This window comes from Mirounga leonina, unplaced genomic scaffold (assembly GCF_011800145.1).
Source record: "Mirounga leonina isolate KUSES-001 unplaced genomic scaffold, KU_Mleo_1.0 Mir_115, whole genome shotgun sequence".
Taxonomy (NCBI): Eukaryota; Metazoa; Chordata; class Mammalia; order Carnivora; family Phocidae; genus Mirounga; species Mirounga leonina.
Genome location: NW_023270268.1, coordinates 86,006,691 through 86,033,223, shown reverse-complemented (window position 1 = coordinate 86,033,223; position 26,533 = coordinate 86,006,691). Strand labels below are relative to the sequence as shown.

At 40.1% G+C, this 26,533-nt stretch overlaps 2 protein-coding genes across 9 annotated transcripts in view; one reads left to right on the top strand and one right to left on the bottom strand.

The window, feature by feature from the left end:
* IQCG (IQ motif containing G) overlaps window positions 1-16,217 on the top strand; it is a 45,338-nt gene extending 29,121 nt beyond the window's left edge. For all 3 annotated transcript variants that reach the window (XM_034999970.1, XM_034999969.1, XM_034999968.1), the window contains 5 exons: window positions 2,105-2,266; window positions 3,235-3,309; window positions 12,881-13,012; window positions 13,735-13,836; window positions 15,744-16,217. In XM_034999970.1, coding sequence (XP_034855861.1) covers window positions 2,105-2,266; window positions 3,235-3,309; window positions 12,881-13,012; window positions 13,735-13,836; window positions 15,744-15,881 — 609 coding nt within the window. In that variant the 3' untranslated portion in view covers window positions 15,882-16,217. The remainder of the gene's footprint in view (window positions 1-2,104; window positions 2,267-3,234; window positions 3,310-12,880; window positions 13,013-13,734; window positions 13,837-15,743) is intronic.
* A 975-nt stretch (window positions 16,218-17,192) lies between these two features.
* Window positions 17,193-26,533, bottom strand: part of LRCH3 (leucine rich repeats and calponin homology domain containing 3) — a 119,642-nt gene continuing 110,301 nt past the window's right edge. For 4 of the 6 annotated variants that reach the window (XM_034999967.1, XM_034999959.1, XM_034999960.1 and 1 more), the window contains one exon: window positions 17,193-20,156. In XM_034999967.1, coding sequence (XP_034855858.1) covers window positions 20,034-20,156 — 123 coding nt within the window. In that variant the 3' untranslated portion in view covers window positions 17,193-20,033. Of the gene's footprint in view, window positions 20,157-22,089; window positions 25,031-26,533 lie in introns of those variants that run through there. The other 2 variants (XM_034999966.1, XM_034999961.1) reach the window with 2 other exon arrangements.

The following is a 26,533-nucleotide window of genomic DNA, read 5'->3' as shown; positions in this document are numbered from 1 at the left end:
CCCACAGTCCTACAACTTGTAAGAGGTTAAGAAGTACTGCGATGTATTAGCAACTGGGCTTGTCCCAGGTTCTCTGCCAGAGATACTTATCTTCTTGGAGGGGCTCTGATACCGTCGGAATAACTGCTGGATAATTGGAAGGATTCCATAGAGTTACACCAAGAAGCCAGACAAGATGCTTGAAGAGTTCCTGACTATTTTTAGGGGCCTATGATCCTTTAAACGATGTTTGCTTTTCATCTTGGATGATCTTGACCGATTTCTGCTTTGCTTCTTCTTCTAATGCTTAGAACTAACTCCACCCAACTTACGTGGTACAACTAAAGTTGGTTGGTATTTAGAGAAACAGAGATCTCTGACTAAAGCAATGCATTTTCATTATTAATTGTGTTTGCTTGTCGTGCTGTCAGCTAACTATCATCTCTCTGTGAAATTACTCATGCTGTGTCTGGCTGGTTCTTCTCAAACAATCAGATGTTACCTCCCTGACTAAAACCTTTCTGAGGCTCCCCATGGCCCTTGGATTACAGTTCAGACTCCATACTAGTGCCTGTGAGGTCCTACATGGTCCATCCTACCTCCCTCTACAACCTCATCTTGTCCCACTCTCAACCCTTGCTGGGATAGTCTCTGGACTTTTTTTTCATTTCCTGGAATGTATCCAGGTTTTTGCTGCCTCAAGACTTAGGCACTTATTTTTCCTTTTTCTTAGACTCTTCCTTGACCCCACTTTTCATGTGACATACATACTTATCGTTCAGGTGCCAGATTTAACATTCCTTTCTCAGAGAATCCTTTATAGACTATCTGATCTAATGTGGGCCTCCGTTGTTACTCTGTCCCATGGCCTGTTGTCCTATTCTTTAATAGTGTTTTGTGCCTTTAAAAAAGTTTGCTTTCTTTTTTAAGATTTTATTTATTTTATCTTTTAAAAGATTTATTTATTTATTTTAGAGAGAAAGAGAGAGAGCAAGCAGGCAGAAGGGCAGAGGGAGAGAATCCTGAAGCAGACTCCCCGCTGAGCAGGGAGCCGGACATGGGGCTCGATCTCACAACCCTGAGATCATGATCTGAGCTGAAATCAAGAGTTAGCTGCCCAACTCACTGAGCCACCCAGGCACCCCTTAAGATTTTATTTTTAAGTAATCTCTACACCCAGCGTGGGCTCGAACTCATAACCCTGAGATCCAGAGGCGCACGTTCCACTGACTGAGCCAGCCAGGTGCCCCAAAAAGTTTGTTTTATTTTAATCACATCTCTGTCACTAGACTGTAAGCTTTATGAAGGCAAAGACCATGTCTATTAGGTCTCCACTATTTAACTTAGTATGGTACTGAATGAATATTTTTTTAATGAATATGGAAACCTTGAAATTGCCAAGCACTTTGTGACCTGCAAAGAGTTTTTACATATTCTTAATTAATTCCTTATAATCACTTGCTGAGATATTCCAGACAGGGCAGATATTAATGTTTTTATTTTATAGAAGGTAAGACTTGGAGAGTTTAACTGACTTGGCCAGGTTAACACAGCTATTGGGGGCTTGGGTGGGAAGACAGGTCTTTTGATCATTTAGACCAGGGCTCTTTCTACCAAACTGTGATAGTAATGGGAAACCTTTGTGCATACAGACTACCCAAATAGTGTACCTAGGAAAGAATCTCCCATTCCTGATGCTGAGAACTACTTATCCTTCATTTTCATGTATACTATCCATGATTATTGGCTAACTTTCCTATAGTGCAATAACAGAAAAATAGATCCAGTTCCTTGTTGATTTATAAATACAAAAGGTAGGCTTTAGCCATTGGCTGAACTGAATGGAGGTAGAATGTATTTTTTTTTACTTTATTATTTTTAAAATGATTTATTTATTTTAGAGAGAAAGAGAGAGGCCAGGGGTAGGGGCAAAGGGAAAGGGAGGGGAAGAGAGAGGATCTCAAGCAGATTCCCTACTGAGCAAAGAGCCCAATGCCAGGCTTCATTTTATGACCCTGAGATCATGACCTGAGTTGAAATCAAGAGTCGGATGCCCAACGAACTGAGCCACCCAGGCGCCCCCTGAATGTATTTTAATTTAGAAACTTGGTCTTAACCTCTACAGAGTCGGAATGAATATATTGCTCACCTCAAGGACCAGTTGCAAGAGATGAAGGCAAAAACCAACATGGAAAATCACTATATGAAGAAAAACACTGAGCTGCAGATCTCCCAGACCCAGAAGAAATGTAACAGAACTGAGGAGCTCTTGCTGGAAGAGATAGAGGTAATCACTACTACATTAGGAATGAACACGGTACATGGCATTTGAGCTGTCACTCTTTGTATTGCCTCAGCTAACAGAGGAGGAAGGAGGGGAAGATTTTCTTGATCTTTGCTCCATCTCTCCTGCAGCTCTCACATTTGAGACTAGAAACAAAAACAGAATGAGGTCTTGTGTATTTGCAGGCAGAGATTCTGATAGGCTGTAGGCTACATCCACTGTTTTTTGTGATGACTTTGAAAATCAGTTGTACTTTCTTCCCTTGGTCACTTTATCCTTATTTTATGAAACCAGTTGCCGTTCCAAGATACTTCCTAAGTGTGGTTTTTTGCTGCTGCCCAACTGGTACCTTTTATCCCTCCATTAAGAAATATAAAATCAAGAGAGCTGAACTTCATTCAAACCTAAATTTATAAAGCTGGCAAGTCACAGTGAAAAATTATCAGGAGAAAGAAACAAGGAGTAGACCCTCATTAGAAAAGGAAGGACACAATGGCTAAATGAACAGTAGGTAGGTGGGAAGGAGCAAACATGAGTGGCGTCATCCGTGGGGAGGAAGACTGCTTTCTCTGGGCCCCCTTTATTTGAAAGCTTACTCCCCGGGTTTGTCATACGACTCTGACTACAAACTTTCCTTGCATTCTGGAATTTCCTTTTCTAGGCCTAAGAACCTTGTCCCCTTGAAGTATTATTTCTCTCCTTAAATTGACATCACTTTATCCAGGCAAGCGGATCCTGGTCCTTTTGTCCTGGGCACTGGCACGTGTCCTGCAGAGTGCCCGACACATGGCTCAGTGATGTTCATGAGCACGAATTGGGTTGAAGGGAATGATTTGCCGCCCTAGAGCAATATGGCAGGATTCTTGGGATCCCAGCTGGTAAAGAAACCTGAGATATGATCACAGCTACACCTCTAATCTTGAGAACTTCTCATGGCAAGAATTCCTGATACTGGTTTATTGTTGTCACAGAAGCTGAGGCTGAAAACCGAAGAAGAGAACAGGATTCATATGGAGATTGAAATGTTCCTTAGAAAGGAGCAGCAGGTGGGTCACCAAAACTTTTCTACCCTCTAATGGGTTTGTGTTCCACTTACAAAATACCAAGGATGGCAAAAAAAAATTTTTTTAAGGAAAAATTTTTTGAGGGATAAAAAATCAACCATAATTCTACTGGCCTGATGAATGAGCTGTAGCCCATATCTTGTCTCACAGTTATCTATCTGAATGAATATTTTATAAAGCTGTACAGGTAAAATTTTGTCTTCTGCCTTTATCATTTAGCATTATATAAGAAACTGTTTTCTTGCTCCTATATTCCTCATAGTCATAATTTTAAAATAAAATTTACTGATTTTTAAAATTATTAAAATAACACACTCTTAGTTGAGGGAAGATTTTTTTAAATTGTCAATTGCTTTTTCACTCATTTTTTTTTCATGTTATTACAGTGTCTTCATAAAATAGTTTAAAATAGTTTTATGTTCTATTGAATGGTTATGCCATAGTTTGCTTGTTACCCTTTATTTTGGGTATTTAGATTATTTCCAAGGTTTCATTATTATAAATAATGCAGTAATGAAAGCTTTGCCCAAAAAACTGTTTTCCTTCATTGCAGTTATGTACCAAAAGTAAATCTGAAACATGACAGTGTTATGTCAGAGAGACTGGACTCTTGATAAATATTGCTAATACTTTCTATTCTACACTACCATCAACAATGTAAATTGCTGACACTAATTTCAAGGTATCATCAACCACACTAGGCATTTTAGATATTTTTAAGGTGTTAATTTAATGAGTTGTTTTATTTTGCCTTTTTTTGCTAATAGAATTGAAAAATTGACCATTTTTTCATATATTTCTTTATCTTCTTTCTTCTTGTGTGAATTATGTGATTGAAATGGTTTTAATTAGTATTTCTAAAACTAATAACAAACTAAGCTGAATGGAGTTTTAAAAAAATATCCCTGTTGGGTGAATAAGGAAAAAATTTCTAGCTTACAATTCAGTCTAGCTTCTTTGAGAAAAGCTAATAAATTTTCAGTAAACAATTCCAAATTTGTGGTTAAGAAATACTTTATAGATGCTATCTCAGAGGGCCTTACTGAAAACAAAAATCTGGTAGGCTATTAGGAATAGGGTCTTACACCCAGGCAGTTTAGGGATTATGTACCATGTTACTTGTTCAAGTGTTAGATGCATAGTTAGCATGTGCTTAATAACAGTCAGATGAGTTGGTGGATAAATGGATAATGGATGGATAAAGTCAGTGTTTCCTAGATCAACAACCCAATAACACAAGCAATGCATAAATACTTTTCTTTTTTTTTTAAGATTTTATTTATTTATTTGACAAAGAGAGACAGTGAGAGAGGGAACACAAGCAGGGGGAGTGGGAGAGGGAGAAGCAGGCTCCCGCTGAGCAGGGAGCCTGATGTCGGGCTCAATCCATGACCTAAGCCACCCAGGCGCCCCCGTAAGTATTTTTCAATGAAAAATTTGAGACAGCACAGAAATACACAGATTTTAAAAGGTGAAAAAGTGAAAGCTCTTGTAATCACTCCAAATTGTTCCAATATTTCTTCTACATCTTTTTCTTGATATGCATACTTGTGTATGTACCTAAATACTTACGTTTTTAGTATTTATCTGGCCATCTATTTATTTATTAATATATTGATATTTGTGACATAAATGGATCCTACTATATATATTGTTCCAGACTGGTTTTTTTTTAATTTTTATTTATTTAATTTATTTAAAGATTTTATGTATTTGACAGAGAGGACATAGCCAGAGAGGGAACACAAGCAGGGGGAGTGGGAGAGGGTGAATCAGGCTTCCCGCGGAGCAGGGAGCCCGATGCAGGGCTCGATCCCAGGACCCTGGGATCATGACCTGAGCCGAAGGCAGATGCTTAATGACTGAGCCACCCAGGTGCCCCTGTTTTTTTTTTAAATACACTTTGTCTTAATGTTTCCTATAGCAGTACAACTGCTATATAATATCCCATTGAAGGGATAGACCAAAATTTAGTTAACCATTCTTCTGCCGGTGGACATTCAGGTTGTTTCTGAGTTTTGCTAGTATAACAATGCTAAACATGTTTAGATATGTCTCTAAATGCATGGTATATGGAAAGGCTATTCATTTTTGCCTATCGCCGTAGATGCCTTATGTCCTCTCATATTAGTTTTAATGGTTCTTCAGTTGATTCATTTAGATTTTCTAGATAGAAAATCTTATTGACTGCAGACAAATTTATATTTTCCTTTTTGTTATTTATATATCTGTTTCCATTTTGTGGCTTATTGTATAGCTTGAGTGTCAAGTGTAATGTTGATTAGTAGTAGTGATAATGGGGCCCCATTTTTCTATTCTTGGTATTAATGGTATTTCAGTCAGTATTACACATGAATTCATAATCATGCCAAGTTTCTCACGTGCAAGTTAGGGCATTTATTGGGAAATAATGGGACCCTGAAACTCGGAATAGGAACATCTCTATGGATTCAGAAGTAATTGATAATCTTGAACCCCCAAGTAACCCTGAGCCTCCCTTGCCTGTGGAAGTAGTATGCCCTCCAGGGTCTGAGGAGATTAGCCTTATTTTCCCTGAAAATGCCGTAGTAATAACTTCATCTGAGTCAGATGCTCACTCTCAAGACCCAGCACAATCACTCCTATTGCCCCTGGATCCATTACTAGAGTCAAATCTCAGCAAGTTCCAGGGTACAGATAACTCAGATAACTATAATTCAGAGGGAAATAGCTTATAAACCTAAAGCATTACAAGACTTCGCTTGTAATTGGGAGACATGTATGGGAATGGATTCTAAGGATGTTAGACCAATGCGGGTGGGATATAATGCTAGATTGAGTCATGTTCATTGATATGGATATACTTACTAGAGATTCTGGATTTGATGTGATAGCTTGTGAAGCTGGAGGTGACTCTTAAGAGTTCACTTGAAACTTGGACTCAACAACTCAGCAGTGGCCCACATTTAATGAGGTGGAGATGCCAGAGCTTCCCTGCTATGATCTGGAGGAGAATCCAAAGACTTAGGGAAATAGGAATATCAGAGTGAATTTGTGTGACCTACAGATCTACTGCTGAGCACCTACATGTAATGAGTTTCTGTGAGACATTTTTTCCCAGAGGACACTCCTATACTAAGACATTGAGAAATACATTAGTGAGGGGAGCACCTGCATCCTCGAAAAGGTCTTTGGTTGCTTTCCTATGTAGGCCAGGTAAGATCATGGGTGATATCATCATTGAAATGGCTTCCCTGATGTCAGTGGTGATGATGGGATCCTGGAGAGCCAGAGGACATGTAGCAGCACTTAACTGCTAAAGACAGGTGAACACATTTACCATGAAGGGCAGTAGGAATGTACTGGAAATCAGAATGCCTTTGCCCATAGGGGTATCTGCCAACAGCTGATTAATCATGGTATCCCTATGAACAAAATTGATGAGGGGCCTGATAAAGAATTACTTGATATATGTAACAGAAGAAAGTCCAAGATTAGAAGCCAAAACCCTGATCTGAGTCACCACAATGAAGGATCATGGTTTCTCCTCCAATTTCCAGAACTAAGTCAATTCAGAGACCAAAGCTCCTTAATTGAAAGGGCCACGTCCCCCTGAGGATGAACTCTGCACTATTACTGCAGGTATATATTGTGAATCTTCCCCTAAGCCTACTCAAAGGGACCAGTTACTATACACTGGAAAACAGAAAATACCCAGACTTTTTCAGATTACTAAACATTGGCTCTGATTTGATATTAATTCCTGGGGACCCGAAACAACACTGTGGTCCCTACTCAAAATGAGGGATTATAGTGCTCAGGTGATAGGTGGAGTCTTAACTCAAGTCTGATTTACTCTGGGACCACTTGTTCTGTGGATCCACCCTGTAGTTATTTCCCATTATGGAACATATAATTGGAATAGACATTCTCAGCAACAGACAGAATTTCCACACTGGCTCTCTGACCTATGGAGTGAGGGCTATCATGGTGGTAAGGGCTAAGTAGAAGTCTCTGGAACTTCCTCTTCCTACCAACATAGTAAATCATGAGCAAATGCTGGACGCCTGCTGCAACTGCAGAAATTAGTGCCAACAAAGAAGAAAGAAGCAGAGGTAGTGATATTTACCACATCCCCATTTAACTCAGCTGTGTGGCCTGTTGAGTTGAATGATCTTGGACAATGACTGGGGCTGTTGTAAGTGCGGTTGGGTGATGACTCCAACTGTAGCTACAGTTCCAGGTGTAGTATCTTGACTGGAGAAATTCTTCAAAGGCCACTGGCACTTGGTAGGCAGCTATTAACCTTCACCTGACCAAAGCTTGTGTCTCCAACCCAGTTTGGAAGAAGCTCCAGAAGCAGTTTGCTTTTACCTGGCAGGGCCAACAGTATACCCTCACAGGCTCACATCCGGGCCATCATACCGTCTACGGAGACACTGCCTGCTTTGACTTTCTGCAAAACATTGTAGTAGTCCACAGCATGATGCTGATTCTATCTGATGAACAGGACGTAGCAAGGACTTTGGATGCCTTAATAAGACATATGAATGAGAAGGTGGGACAGAAGCTATTTTGGGTACCAGTTTTGAATCACGGTTCAGTTAGGTGACAGAAAACACACCAGTAGTTTCAGCAGGGAACATTTAGCAGAAGAATCATTAACTGATAATAAGGGATTGGCTACAAAGAAAGGATAAAAGAGAACTCTAAAGACTTGTATCCGGGCGCCTGGGTGGCTCAGGTGGTTGGGCGACTGCCTTCGGCTCAGGTCATGATCCTGGAGTCCCTGGATCGAGTCCCACATCGGGCTCCCTGCTCAGCAGGGAGTCTGCTTCTCCCTCTGACCCTCCCCCCTCTTATGTGCTCTCTCTCATTCTCTCTCTCTCAAATAAATAAATAAAGTCTTTAAAAAAAAAATAAAAAATAAAGACTTGTATCCAAGGAAGGGATAAACAGAGAGAGATGTTTGCTTTGTTGTTCTGGGTCAGAGCACGTTCATAGGTAGTGGGATAAAGTGGGCAAACTGGGAACGGTGGGCTCTTTGGTAAGCAAGAATCCTGTTGTGTCAACAGAACTTGACGGTGAATAAGTGGCATCAGCGTCCCACACACATGCCACTGTCATGCATGTGCCCCAGGAACAAAAGAGGAAGGACGCTGGAACCAAGGAGTGAAGCTCTCCTGTCATGTCCCTCCAGCACCCTCTACTGACAAAGCTTATCACTGTGCCACAGGGCAAAAGAGAACTAGTTAGATAGAGCAAGCATCCGGGTGACAAAGCTGGCTGGTGAAGGATGCATGTGGGGTTGAGAGGTCATCAGTTGATACAGGCACAAATGGGGATTGTATGAGGTTTACTCTGTAGGTTTATGGGAGATAAACTTTTATCAAGTTAAGTAAGTTTCCTTTTGGTCTTGCCGAGGTTTTTTTTTTTTTTTCCTTTTTAATCTGGAATGAGTATTCATGTTTTATGAGATGGATTTTTTCCATCCATTGAGATGATATGGGCTTTTTCTTTTTTAATATGCTAATAAAGTAAAATATATTAATAGATTTATTGCTGTTGAATCATCTTTAAATTCTTGGGATAAACCCTACTTGTTCATAATATATTATTCTTTTACCAGACTGCTAGATTGATTCATAGATTTTTATTTTGCACATATATATTCCATAAACAAGATTAACCTATAGATTTATTTTTTGGTGGTCTTTGTGTTGCTATCAGTTATGCTAACTTAGCAGCTTGACTTGGGAAGCTTTCCACCTTTTTATGCTCTGAAACCTAAAAATACCAATAGAACAAATAGATTATTATCTGTTCCTTGAAACTTTGCTAAAATTTAGTCATAGACAGTCTTGTCTGGGTACCATTTTCAAGGGGAGATGGTCAGCTACCTTTTCCATTTTTTAAATGATTATTGATGTCTTTGTCTAAAGAATCTCTTTTTGAGTCATTTTTGGTAATTTCTTCCTAGAAAGAACCCATTTCATCTAAAACATTCCTTTCAAATTTATTAGTATAAAGGTGTGCTCCAGTCTCTCACAATTTAAAACTTTCCTTTATTCCTGTAGTTATCTTTTTCATCTTTATTTTAAAAAAATTTGTGTCTTCTCTCCCTTTTTCTTGCTAAGATTTGTCAAAGTTTTGGCCATTTTATTGGTCTTCGCAAATACCATCTTTTGGCTTTATTGAGCAAATCTGTTTGTTTTATTTTTTCCTTTTCACATTAGTTTTTGCTTTTATTTTGAGTAATTAGTTGATAATCTTTTGTCTAGTTTTTTTTTAATGTTTTATTCACTTATTTTTAAATTTTATTATTTTCTAATACATGCATGTAACCCAACATATTTTCTGAGTACTGTTTGGCTGCAGAATACAGGTTTTGATACATAATGCTTATGTTGTCATTCCTTTTTTTTAAGATTTTTATTTACTTGTTGGGAGAGAGAGCATGAGAGAGAGCGCGAGTGAGCACAAGTGGGGGCAAGGGCAGTGGATGAGGGAGAAGCAGACTCCCTGCTGAGCAGGGAGCCTGACATGGGTCTCGATCCCAGGACCCTGGGATCATGACCTGAGCTGAAGACAGATGCTTAACGACTGAGCCACCCAGATGCCCCTGTTGTCATCATTCCTTTCAAATAATTTCTAATTTATTTATTTCTCCCCAACATTTTATTTTGAGCGTTTCCAAACAAACACAGAGTTGGAAGAATTTTACAGTGAACATCCATATCATCTACTGGTAGATTCTACCATTAAGATTTTTTTATTCTTGCTTCATCACATTTCTATACATCCTTCCTCCATTAATCCATCTTACCTTTTTCACGCCTTTAAATAAATTATAGGCATTATAATTTGTAGTTTATAATTTATTACTTCCTTAATCTACAAGTTATTTGTGTATTTTTTTGAAGATTTTATTTATTTGAGAGAGAGAACACGAGAGAGAGCAGAGAGCATAAGTAGGCAGAGCGGCAGGCAGAGGGAGAAGGAGAAGGAGAAGCAGACTCCCCACTGAGCAGGAAGCCTGATGTGGGGCTTGATCCCAGGACCCTGAGATCATGACCTGAGCCAAAGGCAGATGCTTAACCAATTGAGCCACCCAGGCATCCCATATTGTTCGATTTCTTGCTGTCTAGTGCAAAGTCATTATTTGCATACCACTTTCATAGTTTTGTATTATCAGCATACCACCTGTGTTATTACAATTTTGTACATAATTACTCACCTAAACAACAAAATTAAGATTTTTATATCATTACTATAAAAGAAAAACCAGTATCATTTGCCATAAGTAGAGATTAACATAAATAGAAGTTCAATAAATACCAAATGATATTATTGCATTTTAGCCAGTTCTTCTTGCCTGCCTGGAGACTGTCTCTTTTTGTTAAAAAAAAGAAGAAAAATGTTAACAAGAGTTAGAAAGATGTTAAAGACATGATTGCACCAAACTGATATATTCTCTTTAACTTGATCAGAATGATTAATTGAATCATGTTTTAAAAAAATTCCATGTCAATGTACCACCTAAAGACTCCTTTTTTAAAATTTCATTTATTTAGTTAGTTATAATTAAAATAAGCACCATTTATTGAAAGCCTTTTATTTCATTTTATTTTATTTTTAAAAGATTTTATTTATTTGTCAGAGAGAGAGACAGAGCACAAGCAGGGGGAGAGGCAGAGGCAGAGGGAGAAGCAAGCTCCCCGCTGAGCAGGGAGCCCGATGTGGGGCTCGATCCCAGGACCCCAGGACCATGACCTGAGCTGAAGGCAGCCGCTTAACTGACTGAGCCACCCAGGCGTCCCTATTGAAAGCCTTTTAATGCCAGGCACTATATACATTATATTTATTCCTCATAATAATCCTAGGACGTAGGTAATATTAGTCCCATTTTACAAAGAAGAAACAAAGCCTCAGAGGTATTAATTAACATGGCCAATATATACAGCTAGAAAATGGGAGATTTAAGATTTGAATAGGGCTCTGATAGGCTCTGAAGCTTGTGTTGTTTTCATTGCGTTATGCTGCTTTTTTTTCTATTCCACTTGTTTTATTTTTTTTAATTTAAATTCAATTAATTAACATATAATGTATTATTAGTTTCAGAGTTAGAGGCTAAAGATTCCTCTTGATATCTCATTCTTGAGGTACATGATCTAGGAGTTTGGAAGTTATGGCATTATGTTCTTGGAGTGGTAACCCTTGACATTTTAACATACATATTTATACTTTGTTCTTCCTCCTAAGTCTAGAGTTAATCAATACTTTTATCTTCTTGTCTTTATTAAAGCAAAGTTTTAACTCTTCCTCTCCTACATCCCATGCTGAAATAGTTCGTTACATATTTCCATTTAATAAGTGAGGGAACTGAGGCTTAAAGAATTTAAGTTAACTTATTTGAGTCCCAGAGTTGGGAGTGAAACCTAGGCATTCTGCCTTCAGAGCCTGTCTGGGCTGTTTCCAGGAGACGATACTGCCTAATTTGGGATTTTAGTTCCAGATTATGATTTATTTTAAAAAAGTATATTATGGGGCGCCTGGGTGGCTCAGATGGTTAAGCGTCTGCCTTCGGCTCAGGTCATGATCCCAGGGTCCTGGGATCGAGTCCCACATCGGGCTCCCTGCTCCTTGGGAGCCTGCTTCTCCCTCTGCTTCTCTCTGTCTCTCATGAATAAATAAATAAAATCTTTAAAAAAAAAAAGTATATTATGTAGCCTAAATATACATTTTATTGTTTCTCACATGTACTCTCTTTCTAAAATGAAATTTTAGATTTCATTGCTAAAATACCCTCTTAACTCTTCTCTAAAGACCAGGTATAGTCTTCCTTTCTCTCACATTTGAATACTAGGTTAGCAAAGTATAGAATCTTAAGACTCACATTTATTATTTTTTAGGATTTTGAAGACATTTTACCCTTCTCAACTGCTATTTACTGTTATTTTTTTAAAAAGATTTTATTGTTTATTTTTAAATTTATTTGAGAGAGAGAGAGAGCATGAGCGGGGGGAGCAGAAGGCAGAGGCAGAGGGAGAAGCTGATTCCCTGCTGAGCGCGGAGCCTGACGTGAGGCTCGATCCCAGGACCCTGGGATCATGACCCGAGCTGAAGGCAGACGCTTAACTGACTGAGCCACCCAGGCACCCCTGGTATTTACTGTTACTAATCAAAGATTTATCTGTGCCATTCTTTATCCTTCAAAATTTCCTACCTACCCTTTATTCCTTTCCGATTTCCCTTATCCAGACACCTGGAAGGCCCTCTTCCCTCTGTTTTTAAATTGAGTAACACATATTAAGCATATAGTTTGAACATTTGCATATATATACTCCTGTAACCACCACCCACACAGATATAGAACACATTTACAACATCCCAGAAGTCTCCCTCCTGTCCCTTCCTGATCAAATAAAGCAACCCATCCCCTAGAGGTAGCCACGAGTCTGACTTCTATCACTCTAGAGGTTTTGCTTTTTTGCGAACCTTATATAAATGATTCATACAGTATATCAGGCTTTGTGTCTGGTGGAACCCACGTTTTAATGTTCTTTCCGAACAGAAACTTGAGGAAAAGCTGGAGTTCTGGATGGAGAAATTTGATAAGGACACAGAAATGAAACAGAATGAACTAAATGCTCTCAAAGCTGCTAAGGCCAGTGACTTAGCACACCTTCAAGAACTCGCAAAGACGGTAAGGAAGCAGTCTCGATAGTGGAAGGCTGAGCGCCAGAGGACTGGGTGGTAGCTGAGCTACGGCAGCTGGGTAACGCCATTCCTGTGACAAAGTGGAGGTGTGCCTGTGAACCACTGAGTGTCTTCTTTGTGATGATGATGACGACATCCATGATGGGGACAGTAAAAGCCGCAGCTGACACACCACCGTGGTGCTCGCTCGGTTCCAGGCGCTTTGCTAGCGTTCCACACAAAGAACTTACTTCACCCTCACAACAACCTCTTGAGATAGATACTGTTATTATTTCTACTTTATGGTCTCTGAAGATAATCTGTAAATTATGATTTTTAAAAAGCTCCTGATTATGGTTTCGTCATTGAAGAACTGTAAAACTTCCCAAATTTCTCTTTTAAAAGATGGCTGCTATTTGTGTATGTACTTTCTATGAGTTTTTTAAAAAATTACATTACTTTGAGGTCATTAAACACACATCAAGTTACTAGTTCATTTTTATGCAAGATTTTATAGGAAATTTGAATGATCCAAACTGAAAATTTTTTTATATAGTTAATATATGAATATTTACAACATAGGAATCCACTTAGTTTTTTTCTTTTCTTTGGTTTATCTTTAGGTTTGGCATACTTTATTTTCAAATTTTATATTAAATGTGCAGGGCTGGCTGGGCCACACCTTGCCAAGACTGTCTTATAACCTAGGATTCATGTTTACTTTTATAGATAAGGGAGTATGAACAGGTCATCACTGAAGATCGGTTAGAAAAGGAGAAGACCAGGAAGAAGACAGAACAGGATGACTTGGAATTAAAGAGCGTCATAAAGGTAGAAAGCCAGAGTTGGCATCTTTTTTTTAAGATTTTATTTATTTTTATTTGAGAGAGGGAGAGTGAGAGTGAGAGCACGAGAAGGGGGAGGGTCAGAGGGAGAAGCGGACTCCCCACTGAGCAGTGAGCCCAATGTGGGACCCGATCCTGGGAGTCCAGGATCATGACCTGGGCCGAAGGCAGTCACTCAACTGACTGAGCCACCCGGGCGCCCCAGAGTTGGCATCTTAGGGCACCTTCAATTCAATAGCTGGCCTAACACTGAGGAACGCAAAGTTTCTCTCATTTATTATGAAGCATGGAACAGGAGATCTCTAAGGAAGGATGGCCTTTTGTTATTACTGGAACTTGCCTGCAGTCCTTGGTGCAGGGAATAGTTCACATAGCAAGGGACATGTCCCCAACTCTTAATCCAGGGGAAAGTGGTGGTTAGCAGGGGAAGCAGGACCTAGAGCTTGCTCCCAAAGGTCAAATTTAAGAATGTTATTTATAATCAGAACAGCTCTTGGAGGAGCTGCTGCTGCCTTTTTTTTTTTTAACTAACTCTACCCCCAACGTGGGGCTTGAACTCATGACCCCAAGATCAAGGTCACATGTTCTACTGACTGAGCCAGCCAGGCGCCCCTGGAGGAGCTTCTCAAAATCCTATTTATATGTTAGCCCAGGCTATCTGCTAGGTTCTGATAAGAGCTGTTTTCACAAAAAGGTGGAGGGAATAAGTAGCAGTCTAGAAAAAAAAAATTTTAATTTTCTATGAACTCATGTATATTAGTCATGTTGAAACTGGCAGGTCGGATTCTGGGAAATATTTTCAAGCAAAAATAAACATTAGCTGGACCAGGACTGTTGTTTAGAGAATTGCCTTTCTCTCTGAAAGAGGAGGGTCTGCTGAGATCCTAGTGTGCAAACAGTAGTTTGTGATATATATGTTATGGGGTAGATTAAGAAAGCTTTAAAGTACATTTAGAACCAGGCATCCAAACCTAAACATGAGCTTTCTATTAGGAGAGAGGCAGATGTATAGTTAGCAAGGATTTATCGAGCCTCTTTGGTGTTTTTTATTTGGCAGGATTCCTTGATTTAGAGCAAAAATGTAAGGACTAGCTGAAAACTTGTTTTCACTAATGGATTTGCTCCCAGTCTTTAGGGCTTAGTCTGATCTTAAAGTAGCCCAGACTATATTCAGAAGAGTTGTGTTTAATGACAGATATTTAAGCAGCTATCGAAATCCTTTTCGAAAGAGGAGTACTGATCCTTTTATCAATCATTAAAGCCATGAAATGCACCAGGAAGCCTACTGAAGTCATCGAAATTATCTTTGACCAATTGCTGGCCTAGCTAACTAACATTGCTTTTGGATCAAATGGTTTGGATGTGGGGAACTTGGATGTTCCTAAAGAGAAGCAGTACATGGGAACCAGGTTTCTAAGTGTAAAGGAAAGAATGGCCTAATCAGATTCCTTTTCCTTATGTTTACTCCTTGCGAACTTTACTCAGGAGTCCGTGGCTTCAGTTGTGGATCCAGCAAACAGGGGAGCGTTGCTGGAGGGAGAGCGGGCTTGGCTGCTTCCATGTTTCAGACACACACCATTCTTCAGACAGAAGTTACTTTATGACAAGACAACTCCCTTGGGGCGCCTGGGTGGCTCAGTGGGTTAAGCGACTGCCTTCAGCTCAGGTCATGATCCTGGAGTCCTGGATTGCGTCCCGCATCGGGCTCCCTGCTCGGCAGGGAGTCTGCTTCTCCCTCTGACCCTCCTCCCTCTCATGCTCTGTCTCTCATTCTCTCTGTCTCAAATAAATAAATAAAATCTTAAAAAAAAAAAAAGACAACTCCCTTATGCGAAAAGGATGCAGCTTGGCAGGCCTACTCTGAATTGTACTCACTCCCCCTTTCTCTTCCAGCTCCAGGCCTGGTGGCGAGGCACTATGATACGGAGGGAAATTGGTGGTTTCAGACTGCCTAAGAAGGACAAAGATGATGGCAAGGATTCTAAAGGTAAAGGCAAAGACAAGGACAAGCGGAAAGGCAAGAAAAAGTGATGGAGTTCTCGTCTTTTCCCCTGGTCTTCTGGAGACGGGGAGGAGGACTTGAAGGGAGGAAGAAACTTTAGCAGCACAGATAACTTTATCTGCAGGTTGTTTCTTATGTGGACATTCCCAGGTGCTGCCCGGTTCCTTCCCTTTGCCTGTTGCATTAGTTTTCAAGCCCTGAATTAGGAGTATACCATCGACTTAGGGCTGCTTCATATTTTGAAAAACTTTTGCTGGGAAGAAGTATTGCTAGGAGCCTTGCAAAGATTTCTCTTGCTTTTTCTTACCAGAAAAAAGTTCATGGGCTTATTAGTTATTGTGATGCATTAAAACTTAAGTAATTTCTGTAATGTCTCGGATTCTGTCATTTGTCTACGGTGAAAAAACTCTTGAACAAAAGTCAAGTGTTCATTCGGAATTACAAGATAATGTTTATAAAGTGTCTAGCATAATATAGACACAGTATAAGGTCCAAAGGTTGGTTCCTTCCTGTCTTTTAGGTTTATTACCACTTTGGTGTTTTTGTTGGGGTGGTGGGGGCATGGAATGCCTATCTTATTATAGGTTGCTTCAGCTCCTTTTCTGGGAAATAGGGATATAAATTATAAATTTAAAAAATAATGAATTAGAATAAACAGAAATGTTAGGATGTACAACCTAGTAAGGTGGGGACACAGGCCTGCTGGCAGACTAGCTTGCAGAGCTTGTTGATCAGTGAGACACCGGGGTCTACGCCTGCTTTGCTTCCTCAAAAATTCTCACCTTGCAGGATATTATGACTGAAAGAGTAAAGATAATCCAAGCAGAATGTCTCGGGATGCTAAAGCTTTCCCTATTGCACAGCTGGTAATTTCTAAAACTTTTTTTTATAAAGATTTTATTTATTTATTTGAGAGAGAGAGAATGAGAGAGAGAGAGAGAGCACATGAGAGGGGGGAGGGTCGGAGGGAGAAGCAGGCTCCCCAATGAGCAGGGAGCCCGACGTGGGACTCGATCCCGGGACTCCAGGATCATGACCTGAGCTGAAGGCAGTCGCTTAACCACTGAGCCACCCAGGTGCCCCGCACAGTTGGTAATTTCTGAGAGAAAAGTGTCCAAATGCATCATTGCATCATATGTATTTCACGAATTAAGCCTTATACGTAATTCCAAATACAGGGCAATACTGTTATCTATATTTCTTTACAAAAGTAAAAAAAAAAAAAAAACACAAAACTGATCTCAAGGGCCTGTTATGAGGAACCAGTTTCTACTGATGTTCCCTCCAGGGAACTAAGTAACCTTTCATTTTTGCCAAGGAAACCATGCTTTAGGTACAAACATTTTCAAGTCAGTCTTTATTTCATGCGATTGAAGTGTTGGCTTTTATTTTCATGTCAACAAGTAAGGTGGCATACAGGCAATTTAAAATAACATACATGATATGGACATATTTATACTTAGAACTTATGCATTATATTTACAGACATACAAATATAGGACAATGTTTTACAAAATCTTTTACTAATTACATGTTTACAACATTTTCAGAAATAAAATGAAATCTGCTGTAAACCATCTCACTGCAATAAGTATATAAAAAAGTTTCTAAATATCCATGTTTTCCTTCATTGCTATAACCATTTTAAGCACTTAGTTGTTAAAACTTTGTCCTACTCATCAGCGTAGTCACATGTCATTAGTCACTATTGAGCTGTAGCAAGTAAGAGAAATCACAGACTCCTTAGTTAGCTATGAGGCTGTATTTTAAAAAGCTGTTAAAGAGAGTGACCTCCTAATAAGCCCCCTATTCTGTTCTAGCCAAACAACGGCCCCTCCAGCCAGAAGCTGTTGCCAGAGAACCTGCTCACTTACAGTCTCCGCAGCTGCCAGGGGCCCTGGTGGGTGGGCACTCAGCCTCCTCTTTGTTCATACTTCCGCGCTGGGCTGGCCACTGCTTCAGTAGGAAGCTCATAAATGGTCGGGTGGAACCACTACAGCACCTTTATCTTACACTGGAGTCTAGCAAGGCTAAATGTTAAATTTTCTTTCCAGTTTATTAAAAAAAAAAAAGGTACGTACAGAACACTGAATACAAAAATGTTCTAGCAAAAACATCACGAAATGTTTTTGCATCTTGACTTAGAAAAGAAATACATTTGATATTTTTCTTTCACTATCAACCAAAACTGTACACAATTTTTTTCTAGTAATTCAAATATAAATTTGCATTAGTTTGATAAAAATGCATTAATAAGGTTGCACGTTATGTATAAGATGTGAAATAAGTGGAAATTTCCACTTATTCCTATGGGATAAATAGTTGGAAATCTTCCAAATGTTGCATTCTGTATGTCTTCTGGGATTACTCCTTGCATAATAGGTGACAAACAGTCCTGTTCTTTGCTGAGTTTCCTTTCAAATGGCTTCTATTATTTGGAAATTGAACTGAGGTTTAATGTTGACTAGAAGGAGAAATACCTATAGTTTAAAAATGCACACAGCTAAATTCTAAACAAGTCGCTTTGATTGGTGGGTCTGTTTAGAACTGTAAATATAACGGGGTCTGGCTCTAAGCAGTTAAAAAACATTTTACTTTTGTTCTGTAAGGTCAGTGGGGCTTTGAGATCAGATGTTTTATGTTCTTTAATTTTAAACTTTGACAAAGTGGAATGTTCTACTGAACTTGTTTCCCTGTGAGAACAGGGAGAAAACATTATTTTGACCAGATACTCAACAAGATTTTATCCAGTTACTTTTAGATGTTGCATTTACATGATAAAGAGAGAACATTTTGCTCAAATGCATGCACTGGTAAAGAAAGTCCAGAATAGTTCACAACCCCAAAAAAATCTCAGATAACTAGCATCTTCACTTACTCTTATTTACTTGGTTTATAAAGGCAGTGAATACCAAAAGATATGCTGACAACTAAAAGGGGTTCAAGAGATTAGGGTAAGAAAGACCTTGGTGGTTTAAACTTGAACAAAGGTTCCTGGCTTTGTGCTCCATGAGCCCTGCGCCCTCTGACGTGGCCCACAGCGGAGTGAAGAAGGCACCCGTGGTAGAGTTCGATGAGCTACATATAGGGACAGCACACGGTTTTTTAAGATACCACAAGTGCCTTAAGTCAGCCCTGGAAACTGGCAGTTACGTGAAAGAAATTAAGAAACTTGGCTTCTCTTTTACTCCTTCTGCTCTGTTTTCACAGTCTTCCATCGGTCAGGGAGCTGGAAGTGTATCTGCCGTGAGTGGAAGGTATTTGCGGGTCCCGGTATCCTGGGAGTGGCGTGGGGGAGGCGGTGGGGGAGCTCAGTGGAAATGACGCTGAGCAGTGCCTGTTACCATCCTAAGGATTTGGAACCTGTGTGTAGAGTGCTTGTTTATAATGTTCAGATAATAGCAGGATGTCACATATGAGAACCAAGTTTTAGGTGGTGGTGGTGGACAGAAGTTCGGGGAAGGCCTAAGACGCTGGCCTTAAATACAACTTACCTCTCTCGTTGCTTTACTATGCAAAAATCTAGGCCTTCTACATTGTATTTGTTTTGCCTTGGACAGACAGTCCCAAGTAATCGTAACATAGCTTCTGATTTTAAATGCGGCTGACAAACATAGTGGAGTCATTACTCTCGACATCATAACAAAAAATACCCGGCTTGGGAAAGTGGTCTCACTATGTCAGTTGAAAATGCAGATACCCAGGCCCCGCTCTAGACCTACTGGAATGAGAATCTACATTTTCACAAATGCTCTAGGAGATTCTAATGAACAGCCAGTTTTGGAAACCAGTGGGTTCCAGAAACAGGAAACAGGTACAGATAGTAACATGTCTCTGTTTTCAGGAAAGCTAACTATCCTTCTGAGAAGCTTTCTTCCTGGAACGGGAGACAAGCCTGCTCCCTAGGAAAGCACAGCCAGTTTAGGCTTTGGCGTCGGGTTCTCAGTAATGACAGAGTTAAGTTTCATTTGCGAAAACCAACTGTGTCTTCCTAAAACAGTCCCATGGAAATGGATATAACCTCCCCTAAAATGGAGAAATGAAGCAACGTATTCCTGTTAGGAATCATGGAAACGGTCCCTCGTAAGAGCACGCAAGAGCTTTGCGTAAGCAGCCGGCTGGCAGCAGCAATCCCGTCCTGCTCCGGGTTGGCCGGGCCAGCGCCCAGGTGCTGGGGGTCCTCACGCAGCAGACAAGTGGTGCTGCTGCTTGGGCGGGGCAAGCTCCAGGAGAGCCTGCACCGTCACTGCGACCTGGCTCAAACCTTTCTCTTCTAAAATGTGCAGAGGCAAACATAATTGCTCCTGAAATGGGACAACGTAACATAAAAACAAACAAAAGAGAAAACAGGATGAACATCAACGAACTGAAGAGAAAAAATAAGCACCTCTTCTCTCCCTCCTAACGGTCACCTGAGATAGGACAGGTCAGCACCTGGGGAACTGACCTTTGTTCATACGAGTTACGCAGAGATGGCATCTGACGCTCACTTTAGTAAAACAACTGAACGTACATACAGGTCATTTTGAAAACTGGAATAAGGACAAGTTACAGACACTTAATACATACAACAGAGGATAACAGAATACTATGGAGTCAAAGCAACATCCTTCATCCCCGATAAATAAAAGAGCAAAATGCAGATCAGCAAACGGAGGCAGGGAAAACAGAAAAGCAGTTCCAAGTTACCAGATGGCTCAAGCCCGAAAGATCTAACATTGTAGGAGAAAGTGCTCCCGAAATTACATACCACAGGATGTAATTGGGTTCATGCCATAAGCCAGGCTGCACGAGGGAGGGAGGGATGCCCACCAGCTACATTATAATCCTGACTGTGAAAATCAGGGCTCTTGTACCAGGCAGGGAACACAGGAAGAAACCACTATTTCATATCCTGGTATCGAATGGATTAAATCATGCTACAGAACAACGATGTGAGTTTAGTCAGGAACGTTTTAATTACCGTATATTTCAAAGGTGTTCATATGTTTCCTAAAGGAAGTTAAAATACTTCTATCGTGTTTGCCTCATTAATGTTCGGCTAATCCTTTCTCGAAAGAGAAAAAGGCAGAGCTTAAGAATAGCACCTATCATTGGTTTTTCTTTTAAGACTAAATATTCAGAAAAATAGACACTGCTCACAAAGGACAGAAAGTAGAGTTCTGGTTCCACTAAAAAGGAGACTACACATGTTTATTAAAGAAGAGGGCTGGACTTTTCATTAGCACTTTACTGTATTATTAGGAAGTTTTACAAAATTAGTTGCAATAAAAAATATAACATTTATTTTGAACAGTTATGGGTCCTTATGCTTCTTACTCAAAATTTTAATACTTAATCTTGATAAAACAAGGTAACTGCGATCCTTTGACCTTATAAAACTAGCAACTTTGTATAAATACTTTGAGTACCACTGACTGTCAGTACAGATGAACTAGTCTAAAATGAACCTGCAGGGTGTTTTGCTCTTGGGAGAGGCGTATTTTCTCTGAGGCCAATTCCCTGATCTCTTCTCCAGAGTGCCTTGCGCTGCATGTGGTTTAGCTGTTCTCCCCAAGGCTCATGCTTTCCAGATGCACATTTACCTTCCAGGCGGCTTACAGGGAACGCCGTGTGCTCTGAAGAGAATGTACAACTACTCCCCTCAAACCACATGCAGGACCACGTGTTTTTTATTTCCTAAAGGGACAAAACTCCACAAAACTGAATGATCTTTGACTCAAGACATCTTAAAATCAAAACAAAGCAAACCTCCCAAACTCTGGAAGGTACTACTACTGTATAAAACTGGCTTTCAACACAGTGTTCAATGTTTCGGCATTAATAGGAAATACGTTTTTAATGTGTTAAATAATTGTCCCATTTGATATGGAAGAAAATGAAAGCAACCAGACCCTCAGGCTGACTTCTACAACAGGGTGTTATGTTCCCTGCAATTTCCCTTCATATTTGAATTCAGTAGATTCCTGAATGTTCAGAGATCCTATTTATGAGAACTAGAATCTGAATGCAATCATAAAGTAGTTTCAAGTATTAAGGCTAGCAGCTTAAATACTAAACATTCTGAAGAAGACAATACCCACTCACTGCCTTGGGTACAGAACAGAGACTGCTGCCTTATACTTTACCTGCTACTACTGTTCAGATATAACCTTCTCAACAGCCTAATTCAATACCAGCTCACCTATTAAGATGGTTCAAGTATATTGGAAATTACATAAATTTCAATTTATAGGATTCTAGAGGTGAAGCTCAGCTAATGATAACAAGCATAGTAAATCTGGACAGGTGCCTACTCCTGAAAGGTCAGCTCCAGATCATCTGCTTGTTGTGGACGATTTTAAATGTACAGAGTGGACTCAGAATAGCAATCTAAGGAACCTACCTGATCTTTGGACTGAACATTCTGATCAAATTAAAATTATTAAGATTAAACGGTCAGTGCTTCCAGATGTGCAGACAGTAAATGCTTAGGTGGACCCGTGCCTACCAATACGGGCAGATTTCAGGATTTTAGGGCATAGCTCAATGCAGAGATCTAAGTGACCAAGTGCCTCCCCAACCGGAAAGGGTACAACTATTTTCCTTATGAGCAGCTGTTGAAAAGGTTGGAAAATGGCCACATGGGAATTTTATTATGTCATTTGGAAATAAAGGTCTAAGTCAGATTTCTAAGAACAGGTCAGAATTGTATCAGAGACACCTCAGCACTTATGATAAGAGAAACAAGGCCACAGGCCAGGAGAATGGACAAAAGACCAGGGGAAAAAATGCTGGTCTTTTACTCTTTGTGAGCAATCATCAATGCTTACTAATGTGTTGGGCTGTTCATCTGGACATATGAGGGGAGGATTTATCTACTTTACTGGTTAGCTCTTTGATGGCTAGGAAAAAAAAAAAAGCACATATGTAAATACTTTGTAAAGAGAGACAAACCTCCTTCACCAAGCACAGGAATGAGGTGGAAAATCGCTGGAGTACGATCTTTCAGCTAGAGGGGAAAGATCCAGTAATAAAGCAGACAGAGAGTTAACATTAAAGTACAATAAAATGCCACAAAACCCAAAAGCTGGATAGACAGAGAGACAAAACTGGATTCTTCTGAATGTGCCCCAAGAGAAAGTAGTGTTTCAACAGTTCTTTTAACGCGGAGGTTTAGCTGAAGGATGTCAGAAGGGGAACAAAGATTGTCCTGTCCAAAGTGTGAGCAGGAAAGGAAAACAGAAAAACAAAGTTAGTGGATCAGAAATACAGATTTGAGTATAGAATTCAACATGATCATCTCAATCATACTCAGAGAAACACACCCTAGTAGCATTTTTTACTATGAAGAATGAAAATAAAATACTGAAAAACAGAACTACAAAGACTCCTCCATGTGCTGAGCTTGATTTTATTACTAAACAGAATAAAACTGGCTTGTTGGTGACCAGTAAAAAAACACTCAGCGTGCGGTGAATAGAACTGGGTGCTGGCCCAGGGTTGTGGGACACCTACAAGTGGTGAGGTCTGGGCCAGGCAACCACCTCTTTCCCGGCTCATTCCCCCCTATTAACAAAAAAAAGAACGGGCCAGAAAGCAGGACCAAACCTGGGGGTGGGCTGAGGAGAGGGAAGCGTTCGGAGAAAGCCAGGTAAATCAGGGAGGGCCACAGAATGAGGAGAGCCTACGGATCAAGGAAGCTTACTACCCGGAGGCCAGGTGTACTGACTGATTTGATCTTTCTCTCAAAATCATGTCAAGCCCATCTTCGAGTCCAGGTTATTAATATGTACGAAATGAATCTGGAGTGGCAAGGGGCCTTACAGATCACCCAGACCCTCTGGCTCACAGACGAAGAAATTAAATAAGTAAATAAAAACACAATTGGACTGGAGAACAGGAAAATATTCTTTAACACATAACATATAATAACTCTAGGACATAAGATGTTGGACTCAAACAGACATTTTTTATCACCCATTATAGTTTTCTGAATGTAACATACTTAATAAAAGCATGATAATAAAGAGAATACCCACATGCCCAGCCTTATCAGAGGTTTTCAAGAGTCATCTTATTCTTTAGTGTTTCATTCAGAACTTATCAACACTTCAAAACTTGTACTGAAAAGGGAAACTGTTCACCTTTATAGTCTCTGGACAGAATTCTGACAAATATTTACAATAAGTTTTATGTTACACATTTTCAAAAGTGACATTATATCCCTGATTTTCTTTACAAGTCAAAGAGAAGAGGGGGTGTTTAGATACAGGTCAGAATACCCAGAAGTAGGGAAGAACAAAGGAAGAGGAGGAGGTCTAGGTTTCTGCTTTTCTCCTGGGGCAGAGGGACCTGAGAAGTCCACTGTGAACCTATGAGTCGACGTATTTGTTCATTTTCCTTCACTCTGTTCTAAGTAAATAACTAATTTTTTAGCAGAAGTAGCAGTGTACGAGGAACCGGTCTAAAAGGGGTGGTGGTGGTGGTGATGGTGGCAGAGACTTGGGTGGAAGGCAGAAGGGGAGAGGAAGGGGGGCCTCCAGGGATTGCCCACTTCCTCTTTCGGACTGGGGAGACCGAGAGGGAGGAAGGATGTGTTAAGAACCCCAGTCTGACCACCCTAGAAAAATACCCAGTCCTTTAAATTTGTATTTTTTTCTGTTTCCTGCCTTCACATAGCACAGCTCTGGTAGGAACAGGGACAGGCTGGCCCACAATCAATCCTGTTAACCATTGCTTGGCAAATGCTAAATCAAATGCGCATTTTAAGGCAGACTGTAGTTTGCTGACTGTTGGCAGGTACGTTGGGAAAGAACTGCAGTGTATGGACTTTACATCTGAGACAGATGATGGCTCTCTAAAGCCCGGAATGCAAGTACAAGGACCGTAAAGCTGGTGAACAGTACTTTGAACGGGTTTGACGCTGGCCGCGTGTGCTCACGTGTCGTCCTGTTTGGGGATGTTTGCAGCACTCTTCTCCTGAGCTACGTGGTGCCTCTTTTGACTCTTCTCTTTTCTCTGGTTCCCATTCCCTGCACTAACCTGTGCTACATTCTTTTGATTCAGGACATGGTGGTACACCACTGGGGCAGGCCGTGGGCAAGCTGGTGTGATGTGATGATCAGGCAGGAACATCTTCCGACACACAGAAGGAAGCACTGACCGACTGTTAGCGTGTGCCTCTGAATATCAGAACCTGTTTATTAATATGGAGAAAATGCATGCTATCGGATTAGAAACCTTACTAAGGCTCTCTGTTTAAAATGGTTTGTTCTAAAAGAAATGATGAACCTTTAGAAAACAATAGGATATAATAATGAAAAATCTGCTTTGAATTTGTCCACAGGAACAAAAAAAGATCCTTGCTAACTACCGCAAATGTAAATTTCAGTTCTTTTTATAACTCGGGTTAAAAAAAAACAAACCCACAAAAGAAAACAGTGAAAAATAAATAAAATTACAATCTACTTAATAAAAGGGGAAAAAAACAATCGTGGGACTTCACTGCGACTCATGCCAGATGCTCTACGGAGCCGGGCTCGTTCTCTTCCACCTTGCAGCACGTACAAGGGCTGAAAAGGGAAGGCTGCCCACGGGACGAGCGGTGCTGTGACCTCCTCAACACAAGGTTAGCTAAGAGAGAGGACCAGGGCGCCACGTAAAGGGAGAGTCACTGTCGTGAAAGCTGTTAGGACAAGGGCTTAAGTTCAAGAGCAACACTGGGGTTGAGTCCAGGAGCCAGTCCTGGGGTTCTGATGGGAAGGCGATAGAGAATTAAGAAGGTGACAGGAAAGAGTCATGTTTTTCCTCGTGAAGGGTGGACACCAAACAGGATGACAGGAATGTAAGGGTTATGGTTAGTGAACCAAAGTATCAAATAGCACCAAGTGGTTATTTCTTTAAGTGGATCTGTGTCTCATGTCATTAAATACAGTATTTTTTAAGAGTACCATGCTTAGTTGGCTTAACATAATTGTTTTTAAAAGGATAACCGAATAAAAAGTGTATCAAGTTCATGTCTCTTAATCACATCTATAAAGTTTAACTACTTGTACTATTAAAGGGCAAGGAAGCTGTATCTGAGGGACCTGGAGACAATAAATCTCAAGGGCAGGACAAATGCCTAGAAATGGCCTCTTGTGTGCTAAATTCCAAAGTATTAGAGCTTAGTAGAAAAACTAGTGAAACCTGAGCGCAGTCTGTGATCTAGTTAACAGCACTGTCCCAGTGCTGGTCAGTTTGGATGACACACTATGTTTACGTAGATGATGTTAGCAGTACCAGAACCAGGGTCAAGTGTACACAGGGCACAGGGAGTTACTATTAGAGATCTGTGCTATTTTTGCAACACTTTTCTAAGCCTAAAGTATTTCAAAATAAACATTTTTAAAAAGTATTAAAGTAAATGTTAAAAAACCTGGAACCGAAGGAGGCATTCTCAGTCTGAGATGCACTCACTTTGAAGCCCAGACTCTTACGTATGAAGATATATACGAGTCAAACAGCAAGTAGGAAGGTTTAGGAAAATGTCAACATAACTACTGATTACTTAGCTTTAAGTATTATAATATATTTAAATTTATACGTGTATTACTTCTTTGCTTGGTCCTTGGAAATACTTAAGGAAAACTGCTCAGAAGTACACTGACTGACGCTAGTTAACACAACACCGTGTTAGTAATTATACCAACTTCGCTTA